General features: G+C 41.8%; 1 protein-coding gene across 1 annotated transcript in view; it reads right to left on the bottom strand.

Moving 5' to 3' along the window:
* Positions 1-7505: 7505 nt before the first annotated feature.
* Amph (amphiphysin) overlaps positions 7506-25316 on the bottom strand; it is a 195810-nt gene continuing 177999 nt past the window's right edge. The window contains exons 18-21 of the mRNA XM_032884708.1: positions 16740-16934; positions 15296-15559; positions 12623-12724; positions 7506-8692 (exon numbers count right to left, since the gene is read on the bottom strand). Of these exons, the coding sequence (XP_032740599.1) occupies positions 8585-8692; positions 12623-12724; positions 15296-15559; positions 16740-16934 (669 nt within the window). The 3' untranslated portion in view covers positions 7506-8584. The remainder of the gene's footprint in view (positions 8693-12622; positions 12725-15295; positions 15560-16739; positions 16935-25316) is intronic.

The raw sequence follows: 25316 nt of genomic DNA, 5'->3' as shown, positions 1-25316 counted from the left end.
AAAAACTGCACTTGACAGGTGAGAGAATTGGAATGTAAGAAGCATTACCTGCTTGAGGTCACTTTAGACACAAAGAAGCTGGGACTAAACTAGTCCAGGAAGTTCCCAAGAAGAAGCCACTGTCATTTAACATACGAGGAACGTTGTGTAGACAAATTTCTATCCCAGACTAGACAGTGTAAGGGAATAATGTGAAGAGAATATCTGAAGCTAGAAAACAACTCAGATGTCACTAAAGCACGCAGGGTGTCCTCAGATCAGTTAGTCGATTATCGGGGCTGAAAAACATGGTAGGCATTTCCTCCAACACGGCAATAGTTAAGGGCACTTTTTGAAAAATTAATTCTTGATGCATAAAATGATAATGAACACCCTTTAGGACATAGTTAGCCTTTTCCTAGGAAGAATAGAGAAGGTATCACTTGTTCCATTTTTTTTTTTTTCTGATGAAATTCTGGCTTGGAAAAATGAAGGAAGTCATGTATGTCACTCAGCTCTCAGGGAGTACACTAGGATTTGAGAAGGGGGGCTGGAGAGATGGCTCCATGGTCAATCACTTGCCACACGTGTGAGGTCCACAGTTTACATCCCCAGCACCCCAGTGAAGCTGGGTGCAGCATGTATCGTATCCAGAACTCCAGTGCTGACACGGCAAGAGCGGAGGCAGAGACGGACTCTCCTGAAGCTTTAGCCTTGTGTACGTGAAGAGGAACAACAAAGGGACTTTGTCTCAAAAACACTCAAGGTTGTCATTAATTTACTGTACACTGTGGCAAGCATGTGTCTACAGTCACACAAACATGCGCAAGCATACAAACAACACACACACACACACACACACACACACACCCCAAATTTTAAAATTAAAAACAAATAAAAAAGAAGTTGAAAGAGCCACTTAGTCCACTGCCTGTGCCATGAGTAAACTAGTTGGCTGAGTCAAATTAATTATCTTTGCTAGAATGCCACATTTCAAACAAGGAAACATGGTGGTGATCTACTTTTTCTAACTGTTCAACTGTGTGCTTCCTGCTTGTAAGATAGTTTGCTCTATTTTTTCCACTGATTTCTGGCGCCCCTCCTGGCCATGGCAGGCATAGCAACACACTGTGTTGCCATATTAAGGTTCCAGAAAATGGCAAGTTCTAACAGCAGTCCTCATTTAGGACTGGAAAAGGCTGAGAAGCAACACAGGCCCTAATCCTCCCGTGGTGCATACCATGGGCTTAGTTAGGACAGTCCCCTTTGCAATCTCTGCTTTCAAAACTTCAAACGTGCGAGAAATGGCTGTTGTTTGTTTTCTTCCAGATTTAGTATTTTGTGACTCTGGTTTGAATAGATGGTCCATACACTGAGGGGAAAAAAGGGTGCATTAAGTTGAAAAAGGGAAGAGTTAACATTTTAATTTTGATTCAACAAAGTGGGTATTGCTTTTATTCTCTTGATTAGACACAAAGTAGGATTGTTAAGAAAACTATATGGGATGCAGAGTGTTAGCTGCCTGGTCACTGCTTAAGGTGGGCAATCCCAGCAGACTTGATTTAGACCAATAGAATGGCAATGCTCAAATCTCCCCAAGGAAAGATCAGATTCTTGAGCTTGCAGTCGTAACTCGAATGCTTGTGGACCTACTTGGACCCACCATGAATATACACAGACACAACTAGAACACACCGGAGAAGCCGAGGCATGCTGATCCTTACTGGTGTTTGATTCTAGCTACATAGACACTGAACGAGAAGATTCCTCAAGTAAAAGTGTGGAACTGGTTTGGAGTACTCAGAATGGGTCATCTCTTGGCATTGTCTCAGGGGGATTCAACCTTGTTTACCATTTTAAACATTTTAATGATTGAATTTTACCTATACCTGGATGGCATGGAGGTTGCCTATGATTTGAGTAAGGTCTTGTCTTCTAAAAGCAAGCTTGTAACCATTCTCTTGTGTTCTATGACTGAGCTATGAAAGGCTCTGGTCAGGTTTTTACCATTCTCTAGTGTTCATATTACTGAGATATGAAAGACTCTGGTCAGTGGCCAAATCCAGTGCCCTTCATTGTCATTGTCACCATTCCAGGTTATTTCAATCACCTCAAGAAAAGAGAAGTGAGACAGATCCCCAAGATGAGTGCCCAGGGGTCAGAGCCACCAAAGTGCTCTTTGACAGATATTGGACACAGATTTTCCCTGAGAAAGGAAAAAGTCATGTTTTCTACAACCACCGAAGCAAAGGAACAATTCCTTTCACCCTGGTCTCAGTCTGTGAGCTGAGTCCACTCTCTGTGGCTGAGGATTATGGGTTGTGTAAGTCTCAAGGCTTAATGACCAGACATGTTGGGCCACACCTGAGGGTCCAGCTACTTGGGAGGCTGAGATAGGAGATGTCAAGTCCAAGGCCTGCCTGGCTTTGAAACTGAGTTTACGTCAATCATATGCAGCTTAAGATTTCCACAAATAAGTGACTAGGCTGGGCAATATCTCAGTGGTCACATGTTGCCTAGCATGACAGATTTTAATCCCAATTACTGAAAAAGAATAAAATTTTTTAAAATATAAGGTTTGGAGTCCGTTATCCAGAAATGTCATTGGTATCTTGTGGAGTTACTGGTATTGCTTTAGGTTATAGATCTCCTGTTTTTTCATCATATTTCTGAATGATGCTGTGCTATCATTACTAATCCATGCCAGTAATATAGCATAATTTTACTTATCAGTTAACTGCTGTCCTTGTTGTCTCTTCTCCATTCCTATATCTTCCTGTGCTCCCACTGTAATACATTTGATGTATGTCTTTAAAGCCTGTCAGCTGTGAAAATGGTATAGTGCTTTGTAAGTCATGTATTTTACCTCCATGAGCAGCATCCTCTTCCCACTGACTAGATGCCTAGTTCAGTTCTCCAATCTGCTTCTCTTGCTCCACAGCTGGCCCTGCTGGGTATTCATGCAGCTTCCCAGGGTTACAGTATTGGCTGTCACTATGCTTGCTATGATGTGACTGTCATGGGCCTCCTTACAGAAGGTCAGCACTTACTGGGAACTCTGTCCTAGAGTTGCTGATTAGGAAGAACACACACATGTGTAAACACACACACACACACACACACACACACACACACACACACACACACGTACTTATACAAAGTACTGAGAGTACTTTTCTTGGTAGAAATTTTAATATTTGCTGGTATAAGTGGGATCTCATTGTTTACCAGAATGTGATCTGGTGATTAGGATACTGGTATGTGCAATTCATGTTTCTAACAAATGTCTGGCTGTTTATGTCCCTAACGTATAGGACAAAAGGAAGTGCCATAGCAGAGCGTTAGAGGAGACAGTCCTCTGAGGGTACACATAGCCTGGTACTGCTGTTTACTGGTTAAATGACCTTGCTTAATTTTCCTGTTTGCGAGGCGTGATATTAATGAGAACATAGTTTTGTGTAGATCCAGTGATTTCGAACTCAGGTTTTAGAGTCTGGCAAAAACAAACATCATATTCATTATCCATGTTAATTAATAAAAATAAATACATAAACAAATCTAAGCAAGGGGCCCTAGAAATAAACTATTGCAAGGATAATTTTTGAATTCGTTCTTGGGTGAGTATTTTGTCTGTTATCTGTCAATCCTTTGTGAGTTTTGGACATAAGAAAACATAAAGCCACTCTGCCATCTACATGCTTTATTAAATAAACATTTAACCTTTTCATTTTTTCTGGCTATACACGTGATATGCTTTGGAGTTTTATTTAAAATAAACTGCATTGTGACAAGATTAGTTGATATTGCTTTTATTTTTGATCTCAGAGATCCTGGAGTGCTGTACTTGGGATGCCTCTGCACTTTTGGGCACGAGTTGGTTGGTGCTGTGCCTCCTTTTCCCTCACACATAAACAGCAGGTAGATGGAGAATATGAAGGTTGGGTGAGACTATATCCCTTAGTGTGGGGAAAAAAAGGCTGAGAGTGCTCATGCACACTCTACAAGGAGTAAGCAGTCTGAGACAGGGTTTTGTTTTTTTTGTTTTGTTTTTTTTTTGTTTGTTTTTCTTTTTTCTTTTTTTCAGAGCTGGGGACCGAACCCAGGGCCTTGGGCATGCTAGGCAAGCGCTCTACCACTGAGCTAAATCCCCAACCCCTGAGTAAGCAGTCTGAAGGGTGACAGCGCAGGATTGCACAGGTGAGAGCCTGTTAATTCAGAGGGAGACAGAAGCTGTGCTCTGAGGTGGTAGGGGAAGAGTACAGGCAAACAGAAAAGGGGACATTTGGCATTCTAGGAGAGGTTGTAGCAGAGCGAGCTAAGATAGAGTGTGTGCTGGTTTAGTAGTATAGGGTGGGGCAGTGGGGCGATTCATATGAGCGAAACCACAGGGACATGCTAGTAAAGATGGGAACCTTTGAGGGCCAAGCAATGTTACTGTGATTCCAGTGACATACAGTATCCAGAAACACGCATTGCTGTCACTGGTAGAAGAAGCAATGGCAGGAAGGGGTGCTGATGTGCTAGCATTGGTGTGCACAGAAATGAGTTGAGGAGAGGGGCGAGCTGGGAAGGCAGGAACAGCAAAATCACCTCTGGCTAGAGGGGCATGCATGCCCGCAGGACTCAGAAATAAACACCAGAACGCAGGATGGTAAGACATTTGGAGGGATGAGACATCAGTGGTTGTGTGTTCTTGGGAAATGGAGCACAAAGGAAACTCCAAATTCAGCAAGTCCAGGACTGGGGCTTGTGCTTGGTACCAGGGGAAAGCCTTGTAGAATCATTCTCCAAAAGTCATAGGAATTCACACTGAGAAGGAGATTGACAACTGTTTAATGAACATGCAGATGTGTGGACTTGGAAGCAACAACAGGACCTTCTCCAGGGACAGTCCTCAGACAGCAGAAATACAAATGGAAGGACATTGCTATCTCCCTCGTTAGTGCTCTACTCCCAGTTCCCTCAGAAAGAAGGAAAACAAGCACAGAAAACAAGAAAAAAACCAGAGAAAGAGGAAAGCAAAGGGAATTTGTATCCTGGAATCTTAGGGAGAGTGTGAAAATGATGGATCGTGTTTCCATATGCCGTAGAAATCACACAGTCGCTAATGGGGAACACGTGGCAATGTGAGAGTTCTATAATATTTATTGATAGGAGGAGAGGATAGAAAAGAGTCACCTTGTGGGTAAGTGTTTAAGGACAAGGTTCTCTCACAGAGGGTTTATAGTGCTTTGTGATGTCCAAGGATGCATGTCTCAAGAGCTAAATACATACACACCCATAAGTGCTGCAGGGAGGCAAAATCAAGCTTACAACTACATGTAGCCTTCAAGAATCAGACAACCTGAGTGTTTGACCTGAGATCGTAAGGGTCATGGGACTATTTGGATTTTAGGAAACTAGTACAAAGTTTGTTTCCTTTGAAAAGCTTTAGGGTCTTTCAGTTTGCATAGACTTAAGAGTTGTATCACAATTACCTTTTAAACTGTAAAAGTCATTACAGTCTTGAGAAAGTATAACTAATGACTCACAAACTATTTGGGGAGACTATTCTGAATGTTTGGTGCTTTTGAATCGGTTCAGCCTCTTGCTGTGCTAGGATACAGAGAACTGGTAGTCTCAGCCAAATTAGTTTCAGCCTAATATTGTAGGTTAAGAAAAATCTCAAATAATGACTGAGCCAGGAAAAAGACTGTCTCTAAGCTGAACAAAACTACATGGTTCTCGGTTGTCTTTGCCAAGAGACTGCCACTGTCTTCTTCATGAAGCTTCTAAATGTCTGTTTACTTGAGGTTCAGGAAGAGGTTCCATTCTGGGAAGACAATAGCTACCATGACATGTAGAACAGTATGATGCACCCCGTACCAAGTTATGGCACATAGTGATTATAAGAATTTTTTCTCAGCTCTATTTAAAAATTTTAGTTGAGCTTTTCAGAAAAGACTAGTAGAGACCTAGGATGGTCATTCTGTTGACTGGTGTATTTCTATAGCTTCAAGGTGTGCAGTCATGCCTTTGTGTGGAATAAAGCATTGGCCCTTAGTCACCATCAAATTCTTCATTTCTCATGTGCTTGGCATTTCCCCAAGGTCAGGTGTTTTCTTTATTGGAGCATCTGAATGGAATGCAGAATCATGATAAGATCTCTCTAATGACCCATTCATGGCTTCTATATGATTTTAAAGAGCATCAGAACAACGAGTCTTCATACTCTATCCGACAGATGCCATCATCATGGACTTCTTGTTGACTTCAAAGCCTCCCTAGCTTTGAGAGAGAAAAATCTTGTTCATAATGGGAAAGCAGAATAGTGCATGGGGCTTTGCTATGCAAGGGCATAGTCTACCCTGAGTCATCTGATTCTTGTATTTAGTACTTCAAAACCAAAGAAGTGTTTTAAAAATAGGACTAAATGATTAAAAGCATGCTGTCCTGGATGAATTTAGTAGGTCACTGAAGTACATTTGTCTAGGAAGCTCAGGGCAAAATTCACTTGAGCCACATCCTGTCTGTCTTACCGATAGGTCCTGTGACAGCCACTATGGGGAGGATCCCAGTGGAATTTCAGAGTAACTTCTCCTGAAGATGTGGCAATTAGCTTTGCACAGTTTAGGTACACCTTATTATTAAAATCATTTGTGCAGCTGGGATGCAGATACATTGTCTAGCATTGGCAAGGGTCAGAGTTTAATACCAAACACTGCAAACAACAACAAAACCAAAGGCCCTGATTGGTTCCGTCACTTTTCAACAGTCCATATGCTTTCCTGTTGGGAATGAGGTTCTTTTTAAGGGTCACCTCGCTGCACTTTGCTTAGTTCCCTGGCATGCTGCTGGACAGTGGTATTTTATTTTCTTGCAGGAGACCATCATTCACAATGACTAAGCCTTCTTTTAAATTAGCCCTTGGGGAAACAGTGGTCAACAATAGAAATTTCCCTATTGCCGCTTAAGAAACCTAAAACCCAGTGATTCGTCAGGAGAATTTGAAACACAAATAAGAAATGCATTCACATATAGTCTTGATCTGCATACACGGTATCACCGTACACAGAGCTATACTAGTAGACATTTCTTAAGATGAGGCATGCTTGTATGATACGTTCTCCTCTCACTACAATGGCTCTACGGATTCTTTTCTCTCCACTCAGAGCTCCTTCTTTATGTACTTACAAACATAAAATGCCAGAAAGAAAAGTGACTAAAAATGAAGCTGTCATGAGGCTGATTATGCATCATATGGTTGCCAGTGATTCATAGACTGAGTGTCCACAGCCAGCAATAGAAGGAGGTCTCCCCATAGCTGTTATTTGCGCTCTAGTAATTGCTGGTTCCCAGGAAGCACCAGTAACCAGCAATGACTGGGATGGAGGGGTGGGGAAGTGAGGCAGGGCCACGGAGCACAACCCAGAGGTGGAGCAAGCACACATCTGCACAAATAACAACTCCAGCATAAATTGCTCCAAAGTAACTTGTCCCACTGGAACAAGATTTCAAGAAGAAAATAACCACTCTTGAAAAAGAACTTGTAACTTGGAGATTACCAAAGATTTATTTGGAATGACACAGCACTGAGAACACAACTGTTACAGATGGTTTGTGGTACAGCACACATCACCTCGTTCATTTTAGAATGATCTGTGAAGATGAGTTGCATAAATAGAATGTGGAAGTATATAGGAGCTTTTGTAAATAGGTTCTTTAGCCCCCTCATCCAGCCAATCATATAAAGGCAGAAATGATGACTGCATAGTTGCTGGTCCATGGATTTACTGGACTGAGCAGCTGGGCAGCTATACAACCAGGCCCTGCTCTTTCCAAAGGGGCAGCAGCGTAGACACTGTATCTGTTATATCATCCTGAAAACTGCACACAACACACACAGACACTGTCAACTAACTGTTTTGGCAATGGGATGAGTGGTTTTGCCTCAAGGCAAAACTGCAGCTGTAATGTCGACGAATAAGAGCAATGCGTGTATCAATGACGAAGGCGAAGAGCTACAGTGGAAAGGGAAGGAATCAGCTATGTATATGTAGCCATCTGCATACACATAGGTCCAGCAGGCATGGGAACTAGCTTGTGCGACTGTGTGTCCGTATAGATGTATATAGAGGTGATTGGAAAAGACTGTTAAGAACGTTTGCAGCTGTTCAGTTTTAAACGCAGTAAACTTGAAAGGAAAAGAGAGCACGTGCTCACTCACATCGGGCAAGGGAGTAAGATAATGTCTTACTACAGGATAACTCATCACATCTGCAGGGCAACCACTCAACACCACACACTTGATGCAAAGAAGTCAAAGTCTGGTCTGGAGAAAGCTACTTTAGACTTGGTGGGAGGGGAATCAAGTACCAGTGTCCACGGTTAGACAAAGCACAAACAGACCTCTACTGAACACAGGGAACAGAGTAAGGACTCTTTCCTTAATTTGTTTTTTCCCCTCTTATAGCTTTTGCATACATGCTCTATTGATCGGTCTTCTCAAGCCTCATCTGGCACCTGTCTGTCAGTCATTAAGAGTGTAGTAGCAAAAGTGAACTCCTCTGCATTTCATGAAGGTTTAAAAACCCAGTCACATGACCCTTTTGCAACATCTGCAGCCCTACTCCAGGCGTCGTGTGAAGTTCTCTGGAAAGAGGCCTTTGTATGTGGCCAGGTCTCTGTACTGAAGCCAGTCTGACTCCTTCACCCCCACCAACCAGCCTGCATCCTGCAAGACAAGAACAATGTTTCAGAGTCCTGCAAACTTCAGAGTACACAGAGCTAAGAACTTACACAATAACCCATTCTGCTAGTACTGTGACCTCAGGATGCCACACTACTATAAAACACTGTAAATTTTGGTCATTTAAACATTATTTTTAAAGAGAAATAATTTGAGTCATGTATTATCATACATACTTAACTGAAGGTAAATTTTAACATTCTAATTTTCTATATGGCCTATTTAATTAGCATTATCTGAGTTATAAGTTGTTAAGGAAAAGAGATTTTACATGAAAATATGGTAAGCAAGGAATCCAACCATCTTGTGGTTCACAGTGGACTAAGGAGTGAGAGAACAATTCTTGCTGGCAGGGAGGGTCAAACACTTTAAGTTGTTAAGTTAGAAAATAATGCTGACATGGCCACCAAATGTCTGGTGCTATTTTCTTATAGGAAAGAAAGCACTGCCCCAGAGCTCACACCACATATCCCCAATAAACACTCAGTAGAGAGCTCCCTACTACTGAATGCTGGACAAGTGTTGCTGACACTGCTGTTGCTGCTCTTGCTGATATCTGATGTTTCTCGTCCATGTGGATTACAGGGATGGTTGAGGCTGTGGGGTTCTTGCTGGAGACACATGTTCTTTCTAAATGAGCTTTGGTTTTTCATAGGTTCCGCCATTTAGCCATAGAAAGGCCAGAGAATTATGGGTGACTCTGATGGCCACCTACAGAATGGGAGACTACTGCAATAACTGAGAATTACAGGCTGCTCTTTGCCCTCTGGAGGGGGTAACATGCACAGGCATGTACTACATGGAAAACAGTGAGAAATGACTATCTTTATTATGTTAACCAAGGCAGGAAAGGCAGACACTTACAAAGAGGGATGGTCAGATTTAATCTGAACCAGTCCTCCATGAAACTCAAGTACATCTGATAAAAAAGAGGTCTCAAAAATTAAATAAAAGGCTGGATGTATCCCCTTTGATATCATCAGACACTATAAACTGATGATTCTTAAAAAGACAAGAAATATGAGCACTTAGACAGGCCAATTTTGGAGAGACAGAAAAAAAAAACTCACAAAAATAGTCAAGGAAAAATTGCCCTAATAAACTGACTGATAATAGTCTGGCTGATGAGGAAAGGTGCCGTCCTTCAAATTACGATATCACCTATGTGAAGGACAGTTATATCTATATGAAGGACAGATAAGTAAACAGTCCCCAAGCCTCTAGTGTGCACAGGGAAGGTCAGTTCCCCTCCCACAGGATTCTATTTAGAGTGAGTCAAAATCTAATGAGACCAAATAGAGCGAGGCATTTTTAAATCATTTCAACGGAGAACAAAAGATAAGAAGCGACATCCACAAAGCCATAATGAAGATATATTCTAACACATTACTCTGAAATACAACTTTAACTGGAAAGTGGAGGATATTAGGCGATATAAATCTTTAGCTAAGGAAAATTAAAGTTGAACTGCTTAAAATATGTGGTAGAGAAGAATTTCCAGTTTTGAATATGGTGGAACAGTTTGTACTGGATAAATGCCTCTGCCTAGAATAAGCACTCAGACAACTATGCATGTGTATGTGCATAAATGAATCTATACATTAGCAACTGTTTGTGGTGAAATATGATTATAAAATGTAGTCTATATAAAGTGGAATGGATATAAATCAGGTGCAGAGCTAGCTGAAGGCACCAAGACAAAAAGCAAACAGAATATTTAACCCTTGAGTGTAGGGAATCACTGTGGGTGAGAAGAGGCTAATACAGTCTTTCCCCAAGAGTTGTCCTCACTCTTGTATGCTGCAGGAGCATAGAATTTGAAGACACAAGAGCAGCTATATACTAGTGGACAGGAAAGTTCTAGAAAGAGGAATCCCCCAAATATACAGAGGCACTTTCCTTTAATCCTGGGCTGCACCTATAAATGATACTTCAAGAACTAGGGGAGAAACAATAGTAAAATACCTGAGAACAGCAAGAGAGTTCCAGCACTGCCAGTAGAGGGGGAGTTTGGAGTTTATATTCTGAGTGGGGCTGCAGAAGCGACTCAGGGGTTAAGAGTGGGAACACGTGTGAGCATTTCAGGTCTAAGCATTTGAGTGGCTCTTAGAACCCACATCAGATGGCCCACGACCACCTGCAATTCAGGCCAGGACATTTGACACCCAGCTCACATCCCCACACAGCCACATATGCATACATGAAGCTTAAAATAAAAATAAATATTAAAAATAATGCAAATCAAGTTAGGAGAATAGGCAAAACTACACTATAGGCTTTCTATAGACAACTCCCCTAAAAACACCTTATGGTTTAGAGGTAGAAATATCACCCTAGGAAAAAGAACTTATGAAAAGTGTGCAGGCAAATATTCTAAGAAAATGCAGAACAAACAATTTTCCACAAATTTAGGGTAATAAGTTAGTAACTTAAGTGCCTGTTGGAACAAAAATAAATAACCTTTAGATATAGAAAACAGACTCCAGCTCCCTATAGTGTAGTGTTCATTCACTGCATCCAGTATAAATAGAAATGTTACCAGACCCAAGGGCAATATTAGTAAACTATGTCCTATGGACAAAAGGCAATGGATAGGAATATGCCCTTAAGTCCTACAGATGTCCAAATATTTGGAATCCGTTAGAAATACTGAGTCAGCTAGAAATACTGAATCCGTTAGTTAGAAATACTGAATCAGTTATTATAAGTTCATTCAAATATCTAAGTTGAAAGACAGTGATTATGAGACAGTAGAGGGGAAATCTTAGCAAGGAAATGGACACTAAATAGAAGGATGACAGAGGAGTGGCAGAAAGAATGTGCAGTGTGCTGGGATGGCTGCTGCATAAACTTAAAAAACACAGAGCAACAGAGGAATTCTTATAAATTCCCCATCCGGACTATCACGGTGAAATATATATCAATTTAAAAAGTCAGGCTGTCAGGCATTAACTTTGAACATAATAGATTAGAAATTCAGAAACAGAGAAGAAAAAGAAGGAGGAAGAAAAGAATTAAAGAGAGAGCAGTTGATAGTTTTCCATACACTGAAAAATACAATGTTGTGAGTCAAAGAAGCAAAATGAATCCCAAGTAGGAAATCACACACCCCACACACACACCACCCACCCACCCACCCACACACACACACACACACACACACACACACACATATCATAGTTAAACTCATCTGTTACATTGAAGGACCCTAGTTTTTACTGAAGTGTAAGAGCTATTAAGAGCCTGGTAGAAAGTAGGTAGGTTATGGCGTTCCTGTGAAGGACTCTAAGGGTTTTCACCAGTTTTACACCCACTGCCTCAGGTCAAGATTAGATTAAATACCAGCTTCCTGCCTCAGGTCAAGATTAGACTAAATACCAGCTTCCTGCCTCAGGTCAAGGCTAGGCCAAGTTCCATTCTCCACTCACAGTTCTTGGGAGGAGCAGGGACATTCTCGAAAAACCACAGAATGTACTGACTAATAGTCACCTGACCCTCTGGTCCCAGATAGAGTTTGAATGCATGTCATATGCTTGCTAGCCAATAGATTCAAAGGTCAATATGTTTAGCCAATAAGTTTAAACTATAACCTTGTTGATGTAACCTGTACCCCTAAAAGGTATAAAAACTGTTTGTTATAGTCATTTGGGGTCACTTTCCAGGCGTTGCCATGAGGGGCTTATTGAAGGTCGACCCTGACGCACCAGAAAATAAACCTCTTTCATTTGCTCGTTTGCATCGAACTCTGTTCTCGTGTCTCACTTTGGGGCCGGGGAGTCTCCCAGTAGTTAAGACTCACTTTGAGCCTTATAGTAGCAGCATGTTAGAAAACAGAAATGCTACAGGAAGTCACTTGTCCAGCTGACCCTCAACATGTTCAATATGGCTGAACACACCTTCCAGTCTTTACGTTACCTGGTCGGCTTCTGAGTCTGAGGGCACCACGAGCACCACATCACCCCTTTGTAGGGTAAGTTCATCAGAGTTCGCTGCCTCGAAGTCATGCAGAGTTTCCACCTGCAACATATTTAAAAGGAATTAGTTAATTTCAGAAAGAGGCTGAGTGTGCTGACTCTGCCTGTAACCCTGGCACCCAGGAGTCTGGCAGGACACTAGTCATGACTTCAAGCCAGCTTGGGCTCACTATTACGCTCCAGACAAGCAAGGGCTGTAGGCTACACAGTGAGACCCTGCCTCAAAATAAAGAGAAGGAAGGAAGGAAGGAAGGAAGGAAGGAAGGAAGGAAGGAAGGAAGGAAGGAAAGGGGAACATCATAGCTCCCAATAAGATCACGCAGACACTGCTAGAAGCTTTCTCCTAGTACATAAAGGATGAAGATATGTATTGCAATCCTGCCATGCATGGGGTGTGGTTTGCTGCGGACATTCTTTGTGGCTTCGGGTAGTAAGAGGCATGGAAAACAGCAAGACAAGGGCTGTAGTGGTGGGTCACTGGGGTAATGCCTTCAAAAGAATTAATGGGTTTCTCATAGGACCCTGGTTTATTCTCCAAAAAGAAAATGAAAGAGTGAGATTTTCCTTACTCTGGCTTTCTGTGTCATGTTACCATTTCTTCTCACAAGATAGCATCTGCATGCAGCCAGAGCAGAGCCAGGGGCAGTGCTCTTTGAACTTCCCACTGTAGGCTAAATGGATTATTTGTCTTTCTAAAGACCTAGAATCCAGCATTTTCATATCATAATATAAATTTAATATCATAAAATAGGCAAATATAAATCTCAAGGGGAGGAGAAACACCCTTGCTTCTTACTGACCTATACAAGGCCATTTGTATTTGTATTTATTAATTCAGTGCAATATACAGTAGCTGAACTTTAGGCTGTTAGTTTTCATTAGCTATTTATTGCTACTGATGACTGTTTAAGTTGAACTAAACATGCTAGGCTAAAAAGCTGTTTTAAATAATGAAAAACAAGACAAACCACCATTCGCATGTTATATAAGAATTAATATTTAATTAAACAAATGGCTTTTTAAAAATACATTTTCATCCTTTTCTATCTTACCACATTATACCACAGCAGCCTGCTTTTCCTTTGCACTAATTTTTTTTTCAGATTTATATTATGGGAAAAGCATAAAGGCTAACATACAATACCACATCCCTCAGCTAGAGGGACTCTCTACTCCTGGCCAGTTTTATTTTTCCTATGTTGATTCCTTAAAAACACCTGCACATTCAAGATGAAGCAGCCAACCTTTAAAACATGCATTTTCTGTGTACAATAAAAACTATCAGAGCTATAACTGACTGTTATCCAAAAATTAATTCATGCATGAGAGCAGAAGGCCAGGGAAGGGTTGAGAAGGGCACCGTGGGTCACACTGCAGTGAGTGGAAAGCTAAGCATGGGTCCGTCATGTCTCAGCCTTGCCTAGCACAATTTCCTGATTTTATGTGCACTGCTTAAACAACTAACCAGGATTTTAACCCCAACATTAACACACCCTCCAGTACAAAGTGGCAATTTCCCTCTAAAGGAGAGACAGAGAATGGATCAATCCCATTCTTATGAACACAAATTATTTATACGTACCTATACTTAACCTACACCTACACACACATACACACACACACACACACACACACACACACACACACACACACACACACACACACACTTTAAAATAAAAATGGGTATCCAGGCAAGGTGGTCTGTGCCCATCACCCAGATGTCTGGGAGGCTAGAGCAGAAGCTCACAAGGTAAAGACCTGCCTATCAAACTTAGCAAGGCCCTATCTCTAAATTAAAAAGGACAAAAGTTTGCAGCAAAGTGGCAGGATGCTAGCTTAGCATGCACAAAGCTCTGAGTTTGCACTCAGGACAGCAAAACAAAGAACCAACGAAGCCAAAACAAGGGCTGTTCTGAAATACACTATCATGTTATACAAACAAGGCTGTTCTGAAATACACTATCATGTTATACAATGCTTACAAGGGCTGCTCTGAAATACACTATCATGTTATACAGTGCTTACAATGTCTAGTCAGGTTCTTCTGGGGACCTTATCTGCCACAACCCTGGGCTGTAAATGGCTTTTCTGGGCAATTATTGTTGTTGTTGGGCAATTGTTGTTGTTTTGTTGACCAGTAAGGAGGCTTTATTTAGTTCCTGGCCAGAACTTTTTTCTTCCCAGGAATGGAGGCTTATCTTTCTTCCTTTTCACAGAGGGCCCTTAGTGTCTTTAGACACTTGTTTTCGGACTTTTTGTTGGTCCCTCACTCTGCATTTGGACTGCATGACTCTGTTTCCTGTCTGTTTGACAATTCCTAATGAAACATTTTGTGGAGTATGTTTGACTTGAAAGGCCTGGTCTAAGCCAGGCTACACAGACTCAGCTCTGCAGGAGGCATGGGAAGGTATTACTGTACATCTTGCTTGCCCAAAACATGGACTTGGGGGCATTTTCCTGGGAGATGTCAGGGTAAAGAAAAAGCAGATGTGAGAAACAAGAGACAAAACGATGACAACGGTGACAATGACAACAGAACCCACACACTGGAAAACCAGAAAGTGGTGCAAAGAAAACTAAAACAACAATGACCCTGAAGTGACAATACAAAGACCTTGTAGAGAAAGCCAGGAGGCAGTTCCTGAGTGGCATCCCCTGCAGACAGCGAAGCATCCACAGCACCTGCTGGTGCAGGCGTAGCAGCCTGAGAATCCAGAGGCGTGGGCTCTGTGGCCAGTTCCTGCTTCTCACCCGCTGGGCCCTGGGGAGCCACGTCCTCAGTGGCCTCCCTTGTTTCAGTACCCGTAGTGGTTTCTTGGTGTTCTTCTCCTTCATGGTTGGAGGCTGGCTCGATAACAACAGAAGGGATGACCTTTTCCTGGTGGGTAGAGAAGTGGACAGTGTCACGACCTGGGAAAGGACAGGTGTGTGTGTTTGTTCTTAGGTCAGTCTCTTCTCCCCGCCACCCACACTTTCTCTATCCCACTAACCCGCAGTTCCAAGCCCACTAAGTTTGCAGACTGTGGACCTAGTCCTGACTTTTTCACTATCTCTCTTGAGTACTAAACACTTAGTGAGAATCCTATCTCGATCCTTGAGCAGTCACACTCCTGAAAAATGGAGGATTCTATGAGCAATTCCACAGTGGTGGAGGGTCTGCCCAGAGGGGGTAAGAGGCTGTCCTGAAAAGAAAATACAAGGGAGGACTTCCTGTTGCTGTCACACTTTTCGATGGCTGTTCATGATTGTCCGTGGGGCCTGGCATGTGCTGTTTTTGACTGCTGCAGGAGAAACCAGAACCAGTTCTTACTTCCTGTGTATGCTCATCTGTTTCCTTGAAAACTAGGATTAGCATCGATGAGAGAAGCCCTCTAGGGAATCTGCAATGCTCTAACAATGATCAACATGAAATAGTAACAATAGTAACTCAGAGTCACTACTTACATTGAGTTCCCAGCAAGGGCTGGCCCTGGGCTAAGCCTTTGGGGGACAATTATAACTCAAATAGCTCTATCATTTTTATCGAAATCTTCCTTCCTCTCTCTATTGTGGATTTTCTCATTGTGGTGATCTGAATAAAAATGGCCCCCATAGACTCATAAAGAGTGTCATTATGTGGCCTTGGAGCAAGTGTGTCACTGTGGGAAATGTGTCACTCAGAGGTTTCAGAAGCAGGCATAGTGGTGCACTGTCTCTTTCTGCTGCTTGTGGACCCAGAAGTAGAAGTCTCCTCCTCCAGCACCATGCCTGTTGCATGGTACCATGCTTCCCACCATAGCTGTAATGAACTAAACCTCAGAACTAGAAGCCAATTGAATGCTTTCCTTTATAAGAAGAGTAGTTGTGGCCATGATATCTTTTCACAGCAATAGAAACCCAAAGACACTCCTCATCTGTGCTTCATTTCCTCTATCATGATTGAAACTTCTTCCTCCTTTTCTGTGCTTTGGCCACAGGTGTAGGAAGTCCATTCCATACACAGATAGCTACTGTCCAAGCCAGCAGAAAAGACCCCACTAAATAGCACTCTTATTAGAAATCTCTCAAGGAACCCTTACCTGATGAGCACCAGCTTCAAGCTCTGCTGCTTGAGGGCTCTCACTGCTTGCAAGCTCAGTGCTTTCCACATCGATTTTGGCTCCCTCAGGACTTTCGCCTTCTCCAGCAGGTAGGGCTGCCTTCTCTGCCTCTGCTTCCTCCTCTGGGGACCCCTCAGTTCCCACAGTCTCACCAGCATCAGTTCCAGGAGGGATCTGTAAGGTGGAGAGGGAAAATCACTATGCCCGTGTCTCCTGAGCCTCTACAAGGCCTCAGGCCCACTCCACTATTCTTCCCCAACTGCTAAAGCCCCCAGCACTGAGCTGCTTTGTCAGAAACAAAATCCCAGAAGTCAGAGGCAACAGAAACTGCTTGGAGCTCACTCTTCCTCAGAGCATCCTCAGAGCAGAATGCTATGGATTCTGCATCCCTTGGCTTTCCCTTCAGCCAGGTATGGTGGATGGCATTGGAACAGGTGACATATACCATTCTTTAGAGGATTTTGCTAAGTGATGGGTGGATCTTTCTCAAGAAGCTATCTTTTGTTGTTGTTGTTGTGTGAAAGCAGACAACAGTGGATTGAGCATTAGGGAGCACCTGTTAAAACACCGAAGAGAACTGGGTTCCTTGAGGCCTGGCTCATGGAGGAACACCACAGTGGGATGACATCCCATCAAGCAGTCAGAATCAGGATGCCTGCACTTTGTGATGGTCTCCACATCTGTGTGGATGAGGCTTCATAGCTGAATCACCTTCAGGGAATGGGAATGACAGTGGGGTTTTCCCCAAAGAACACTAGAGGATGAGGGGAAATGGCTTCAAAATCCAATACACATCAGCAATATATAAATGTCCATGGAGCATCTGCTGGCTAGGAAAATGGCAAATCAGACTTTGGGTCTTTACTAAGGGAAGCAAAATTGATAAAAGTTTTCAGTAGTATTTAGAATGTGTGCTGATGAAATAAAGGAGGCACCATTATGTTTTAAATTTGGACAAAATGGTTGAGTCTAGCCTTTATTAGGACTCTAACAATATCAGCATAGCAGACCTGATTCCAGAGGGTAGGAAAAAGAGGACTATTGAGAAAGAGTGTTAAGAACAAGTTTACCAGCTCTGAAAAATAGAAAAAAGAAAAAAAAAAGAACAAGTTTATATAGTATACCCAGGACATTCTGATGGGGTTAACATCAGCTGGTGCTTTCCTTTCCTGAATCAACTCTCTGCTGTTCACTATGCATTCAGGAGAGCACTGGCTCTCAATCCCGACTTCTAAAGTGGTGGAGAGTAGCGCTTATGGGCATCACAAATGTGGTATGGAATGTGAAGTCACACTCATCACAATATTTTCTAAGGGCTCTCTTCTTCCTCAAAGTCACAGCTACTATAGTTCTTAAAATAATCTTCCATATGTGGCTAGAGAGATGGCTCAGTAGTTAAGAGCACTGACTGCTCTTCCAGAAGACTCGGATTCAATTCCCAGCACCCAAATAGCAGCTTACAACTGTCTGTAGCTCCAAGATCTGACACCCTCACACAGATATACAAGCAGAAAAAACACCAAAGTACATAAAAATAATTAAAAATTATAAAAATATTTTATGAAGCACTTTTTCTAAATATCAAATTTTACTTTGTGGGTAAATATTATTTGGCACATCATGAAATGTCACTCATATTTGTAGAAACATCCATGTCTCATGAAAGAATCTTCTACTATGCAAATGCAGCCAGTTGTCCCTTTTTCTTTATTCTTACACTGTTACTAAGTACATGGACTCAAAAATGATCCTGTTGTATGAACAGTAGCTGATACTAATTGAAATGGATTTTAAATGCTGATAGCTAATTAAAATGAGTTAAAGGTTTTATGAAGATCTTTGTTTCAGTGAATGACTGAAAAGTCCAAGAACAAGAATAAATTTAAAATATAAATTATACTTCCCATTTTAAGTAAACAGTGATGTTCTTTATAGATGTTGTCACTGTTGTCAAAAAAAAGTACAATTAGTAACAACCTAGGAATTCATCTCAATCTTCGGAAGAAGAGAGAGCACTTGCTCATTGATTTAGGTGTTGGTAAAATCAGCAATTTTAGTCTGGGATGGGGCTCAGTGGTACAGTGCTCCCAGCTGAGGCCCTAGTTTTAGTGCCAGGTATTGTAATAAAAGGAAGAGAAGACTGGCGGGAGGGAGGGAATAGACTTTCACTAGGATATTGAGACCTAGCAAGTTTTCTTCCACACTGGAACTGTTCATACATATGACATGAATGAAGTGAGTCATGGACTTGAATGGGGTAGACAAACTGTCTAGCCATAAATCTGTTATTTTTGCTTTTCATTTGCCTTGAAAAAGAGTTAAACCTATGACCAATCCAATGATTTCAATAGTTCAATATCTTGGGGGTTGGGGATTTAGCTCAGTGGTAGAGCGCTTGCCTAGCAAGCGCAAGGCCCTGGGTTCAGTCCTCAGCTCCAGAAAAAAAAAAATAGTTCAATATCTTTGAACAAGATGGACTCTAAATACATGCTGACAGAATGGCAAACCAGTCACATATGCACGCAGACAGACAGATAGACAGACACATAATACTATAGATTAAAAAGCATGCATTTGCATTTCATAACATGTACCTCCACTTACATAAATTTTTTCATGCATATATGTTCTGAGCAGCACATATCATTCATTAGTAATTGGTATTGTTTTAAGTGAATTAATGTTACTTCTTTAGAAGAAAGTATATTAATTTTATGGCATATTGATGGGATTGCCAAAGGTAATTTTATGTTTTGTTTTAAGATTTGTTCTATTTTACTAATATATATGTGTGATTGTGTCTTTATGTGTACATGTGTGCAGATTTCCGTGGAGGTCAGAAAAGGGCATCAGGTCTCCTGGACCTGGAATTACAGGTGGATGTGAGGCACCCAACCGGGTGCTAGAAACTGAACTGGAGTCCTTTGGAAAGACGACGAGCACTGTTGACCACCTAGCCATCTCAACAGAAAGACCACAGCAAATCGTAAAACTCATCTGATGCAAACAGCATCATTAGCTTATGCATGATAAGTTTCTGTCTGTCTGTCTGTGGGCTGTATCCTATTTTACTATTGCAGGATATACACATTATAGTTCTCCTTTGACTGAGTGATAAGAACAGGGTTTGACAGAATCTTCTGGTTCTGGCTCCAACATTGCAGTGACACCAGCCACCAGCAGATGGCTCTGTCACATGAAAGGAACCTAATAAGAGGATGGCAAGTAAAAGTCAACCAACCAGACCCTCCAGAGCTCCAGGGACTAAACCACCAACTGTTGGAAGACTCCTCCATACTCAGTCATCAATCATTGTACGCTCTGCCATTGCTTCAGTCACGTCTATGATTTCCCTTATGGAACAGCCTCCGGGTCGTAGCTGAAATTTCTAAAATACAGCACTCGGGAAACTTAGATGGTCTTTGTCAGAATTCCCTTATGTCATCAATGCTGATTACAATAGAGAACTGATAGAATGTTTTTTATGGTGTTTTAGTGGTTTTTGGTTTCTCAATCCATCTGCATGTGCTTAGTTGTTTTATTTACACCATCTCTGGCATAAATGACATAATGATAAGTGAAGTCTACAAGAAGTATACATTGCACATTCTAAATACGTGACACAATCTGGTAACTGCAGGATGGCTTATGCTGGAGTCATGTATGGCAATGTTCCTGATGTTTGCTTCATAAAAACAGCTGATGGAAAGACCACTGAGCTCCAGGCTTTCTAGTTTATTCTGATTCTAAAGAACAATAACCCTGATGCACAGACAGACGACTCCTGCCGTTTTCATTCTATGTCCACCCTGTAGCTTGGGTAAGAAACCAGCTTTGACTGTGAATGTAGCATTCTGTAGGTGCTGTCACAGAAGTTTTGCGTTTATTGCATATTAGTCTGTTAATATTTCTATTGTAGCTTATTCTCATTTCCTAGGAGTTAACTATGATGAAAAGAGCTCAAGGAGTTTGCTCGAGTAGTGAACAGGTTTGGAACAGACTGTCCAAATTCTGTGCTTTTGTCAAACTAATATGCACCCAAGGTCTGTAGCAATCTTTAGAACTTGAGCACAGCCTACACGCATCCATTGTTAGCTCTCAAGCCACCAGTGTTTGAAGAGCATGCTAAGCATGCTTTCAAGCAGTTGATATGCATCCTTATGCACTTGGAGTCAGACATGCTGCCATTGTGCCATGAAGTCACCCCTTATACAGTTGGAATACCATACTTTAAGTAACTTTTCCTATTTTCTGTACTATTTTGGAACTAGCAACCATATCACAAAGTCTCTTCTCATCAATAGCAAATTTTGCAACAAATAGAAATCAAGACGAGGTTAGTTGGTGTCCTAGTTGGTTTTAATTAACTTGACATAGCTTAGAAGAAAGCCATAATTGAGAAATTGCCTGGATCAGATTGGCCTTTTGACATGTCTGTGGAGGCACTGTCTTGATTGTTAATTGATGAAGGAGGAATGAGTCTACTGTGGGCAGCACCATTCCCTAAACAGATGGTCCTAGACTGCATAAGAAAGGTTGCTAAGCATAAGGTTGAACAAATAGGCTATCAGGCAGTGTTCCTTCATGGCTTCTGCCTCAAGGTTCTGCCTACTCTGACTTCCCTCAATGACAGACTGTGATATGGAAAGTGAAGTCAAATAAATCCTTTTCTTCTTTAAGTCATTTTGGTCACAACAATAGAATGAAACTAGAACATCTAGGTAGAACTTTCTATATTACTTTTGACAATTATCTTCTAGATTTCACTATTTAGAAAGTTATATAGAGAATATGAAAGTGCAAAAGGCCTTGGGATCTTTGCCTAGATTTCTCCATTCCAGTACAAATAAGAATATTTCAGTTATGTTCATCAGCTAAGTATTTATGTCATCCCAAAGATAGAAGTTCCCTGGAGTTCTGTGTTCTCATTGTCCAGATGAAGAAATGAGAAGGATCGAAGGAGTGCTGAAGGCAGGGCTAGAGGTGGACTGTTAGTTCCCCTGGGAGCTGCCTGTGTAACCTTACAGAGGAAATTACTACAGGGATAGAAGCAGTGGGAGTCCCAACTATAGACTGCTGCTGCTCTTATCTCACTGTCCCTAAATGATGCTGTAGCTGAAGCTCTTGACAGACTGAATGCTATGACATTTTATGAATTATAAATTTAAATGGATTAAAATTAAAGACTAAATATTTTCTTCAGGATTTATTTTAAAGAGAAAGGCATGAGGCAACTCAGGTCTTCAAGAGACCATTATAATCCCATAGAAAAGATTCTGGTACTTTGGCATAGGATGGCAGTTGGTATATCCCTTCACAAAATGATATTGAAAACTCTGCCCATCACAGCCTTCCTGTAGCAAGACCAAGGGGAGACTGTCACCCCAGAAGCTCATATCCTATGGCCATTTCTGTTGAAGCAGTACCTGGTACTGCAAATCTGGCTCACACATTCATGCATTTCCTTCCAAAGTTACAGGGTTTTCCCATCCTCAATCGCATCTCACTTAGCTTTCAAGCTGCTACTCTAGTCTTCCCTGCAGTCCCATCAGAAGCCCTAAGCAGCTGGGTTCTAGTCCAACTCAACCAACTGCTACACTGTTACTATGGCAATAACTGTTTGAATTAACTCCACATCTTCCTTGAAAAATCATCTCAAAAGATGACAAAGTTAATGAATTTTTGTTGTTGTCAATTTGGCTTTAAGTGCAGGGCACAGTATGAACTAATGATACTTTGTGGCATTAGATGTTTCTGCAAGAATAAGTGCTGAAGGCGCTGTCCCATTCTCTGAATGTCCTACCCCTGTTCTCCCACCCTTCCTTCACAGGGGTACAAATGACCCTCTCCGCATTCCGCCCTTGTAGGAATCCATGCTGCCAGTTTCTTTTTTGGTTCCTTTCTGCCCAGGACTGCATGAGTTTCCTCAAGTGGGGGCTGCTAGGCCTTCCCTCACTTCCTCTGGGAACCAGACTTGTGCCCTGCCCTTCTTGAGCAGAGCTCCTCTTGCTGCTCCATTGGTCTAGGAGTGGGGCTCTTAGTCCCTTTGCCTTCCCCATATTACAAACCAACACTTTATACATATATATATATATATATATATATATGTGTGTGTGTGTGTGTGTGTTTTTATGTATATATATATATATTACACATATATATTATGCATAGTGTGTATGTATGTATGTATGTATGTATGTATGTATGTATGTATGTATGTATATATGGCTCACAGGAATAGTCCAGGGTAAAAAAGACTGGGTATTACTGCTTTGGGTGTAGCCATGTATTTGACTTTACTTGGTAGGAGGGCAGGACATGAAGAAAAGTCAAAGGTTGTAAAAACAAAAAAAAATTTCCATTACTGATTTATCTGCAAAGTGACTAGAAGTAGATGTAGCTTTTGAAGGAAAGGTAAATCTTGTACTTGCTTAGAAATGGACCCATTAGTAAACAGTGGTTTGGAAAGTAATCATAGTAGGTATCTTCAATGGTTCTTGCCAAGTTTGTAAGAGAGATTTATACTTAACTATATTTAACAGTGTTTGTTATTGAACCTGAGCTTCGCCATGAAGTGCAAACACGATAATACTGAGTTATAACTTCAGCCCCGAGGTTGTTTTAAAAAGTAGTGTCTTTGCAAATCTGGCATTGTGACATGTGCCTGGAATTCCAGCATTTAGAGAGTTGAGATAGGAAGACACTTGAGCTACATAAGTAAGTGACAAGCCAACCTACACACTGACTCTGACTGGAAACACTGGAAATAACAGGAACAGCAGATGGCACCTATGTGGGCTTTGGATCAGGAGGATAACAGAGTTGAGGGGAAGGAGCCAAGCACAGCCAGAGACAAGACTGGGCTGAAAATCACTGGAGTATTCTCATGTTCTGTGAACAAATCTCCCAGCCCTGACTTTGTCAAGGACCATGTACACATCTCAGAGTAGCCTGGGGTGTGAGAGGTGGCAGTGTGTGACCTGAAGCTCGAGGAGCTGTCAGCTGAGCATCACACTAGGAAGAGCCACTGTCATCCCTGTGGACTGACGCCTATGTGCAGGTGAGGGCAGGCGCGAGATAAGGCAAGGCCGGTGATTGGGTAGTGAAAAAGAGAGGTGGGGCTGAGTTTTTGAAAGGTGGAGAGAGAGAGAGAGAGAGAGAGAGAGAGAGAGAGAGAGAGAGAGAGAGAGAGAGAGAGAGAGAGAAGAGTAGAAGAAGACCAGATGGAAGAGGAGAAGGATGGCCTACCTCATGTGGCTTTAAATCACCACAGGTAGCTATGATTATCTTATAAGGGGTGGATTACTACAGGATAATTTCTTATCTAGGTGGGCAGTTTATATCAATGTCAATTGGCTCTGAGTTTATTGTGTGGACATTTTGTGGGGTGAGAATTTACTGATATAATCCGACTGATTAATTGCAAGCATCTAGAGTTTTGATTTTACCAGGTTGATGGGAATTTGAAGAGTTTGGAGCAAGAAAGCCATGAGATAGGCAGTTTCTGTATGGGACTGGTGTATCAGCGACCTGCCTTGGGAACTAGATGAATGGCCACTAATGGGGCTAGTGATGGTGGTGAGATCACAGCAGGGCCGGGAGAGTAGCTGGTGGTAGCTGGGATGGAAACTGGGAACTTAGAGAATTGGGTTGAGAAGTTTTGAGAGCTCTGGGCCAGAGAGTCTGCTGGGTCTGGCTGACTGAGGTGACAATACCCTGCAGATACCGTGTGGCCCGACTGTGCTGGCAATAGCTTGTGTTGGTGTTTTGTTTCATAAAATTTAGTACTACACATCCCTCTAACTTCATAGCTTTGGAACAGTTGTGGCTTTAGTGAGTAGACTACTCTGGAGTGATCTGTCGCCTTGACCACCTCGCAAACACAAGGTGGAAATAGCCATAAAAGAGTGCTTCACTACAGTGCAGGGATTTGAAAGCCCTTACATTTTAAAGCATTCCGTTGTAGAGTTTTAAAAGCAGAAGAACTTTATTAGGTGCAACTTCTTAAGAGATGAAAAACAGCCACAGAAGGTAGAATTATTTCCCCTACACAAACTTCTTATAGCCAAGGAGCTCATTCTCTGCATACCCATTTTAGGGCATAGCTGCCACATCCCCTTTAGCAACTGCTTTACAGTCAAAACAATGGATGGGTGCGGACACACACTGCTTTGGGAAAGCATTTTGAACAAGAGTGTCTGTTTCATTTTGATTTTTAAGTTACACCTCAAGGACATTTCTTAAGTCTAAGAATGAGTTGGGGAAAGTCCTGATGTAAGACAGAGATTTCAGCCTGTCTGGGGTCTACTGTCCTTCACTGAAGCTTCTCTTTACAGCAAACGGAGCCCCTCATGGAAAAACACAAGTGGATACCACGCAGAGATGAAACAGTTGTGGGGAGCCCTGACCCAGTAGATACACTTAAAGCACAGCTCCTGCAGATATATCTTGGGGAACAATGAGTAGAAAGGGGAAATAAGGATTGTAAGAACCAGAATACCAGGATGACTGCCATGAGACTGTCTTATCTAGAAATGAATATGTAGATAAAACCTA

This window comes from Rattus rattus, chromosome 14 (assembly GCF_011064425.1).
Source record: "Rattus rattus isolate New Zealand chromosome 14, Rrattus_CSIRO_v1, whole genome shotgun sequence".
In the NCBI taxonomy this organism is placed as follows: domain Eukaryota; kingdom Metazoa; phylum Chordata; class Mammalia; order Rodentia; family Muridae; genus Rattus; species Rattus rattus.
This window is presented reverse-complemented; position numbering and strand designations above follow the sequence as displayed.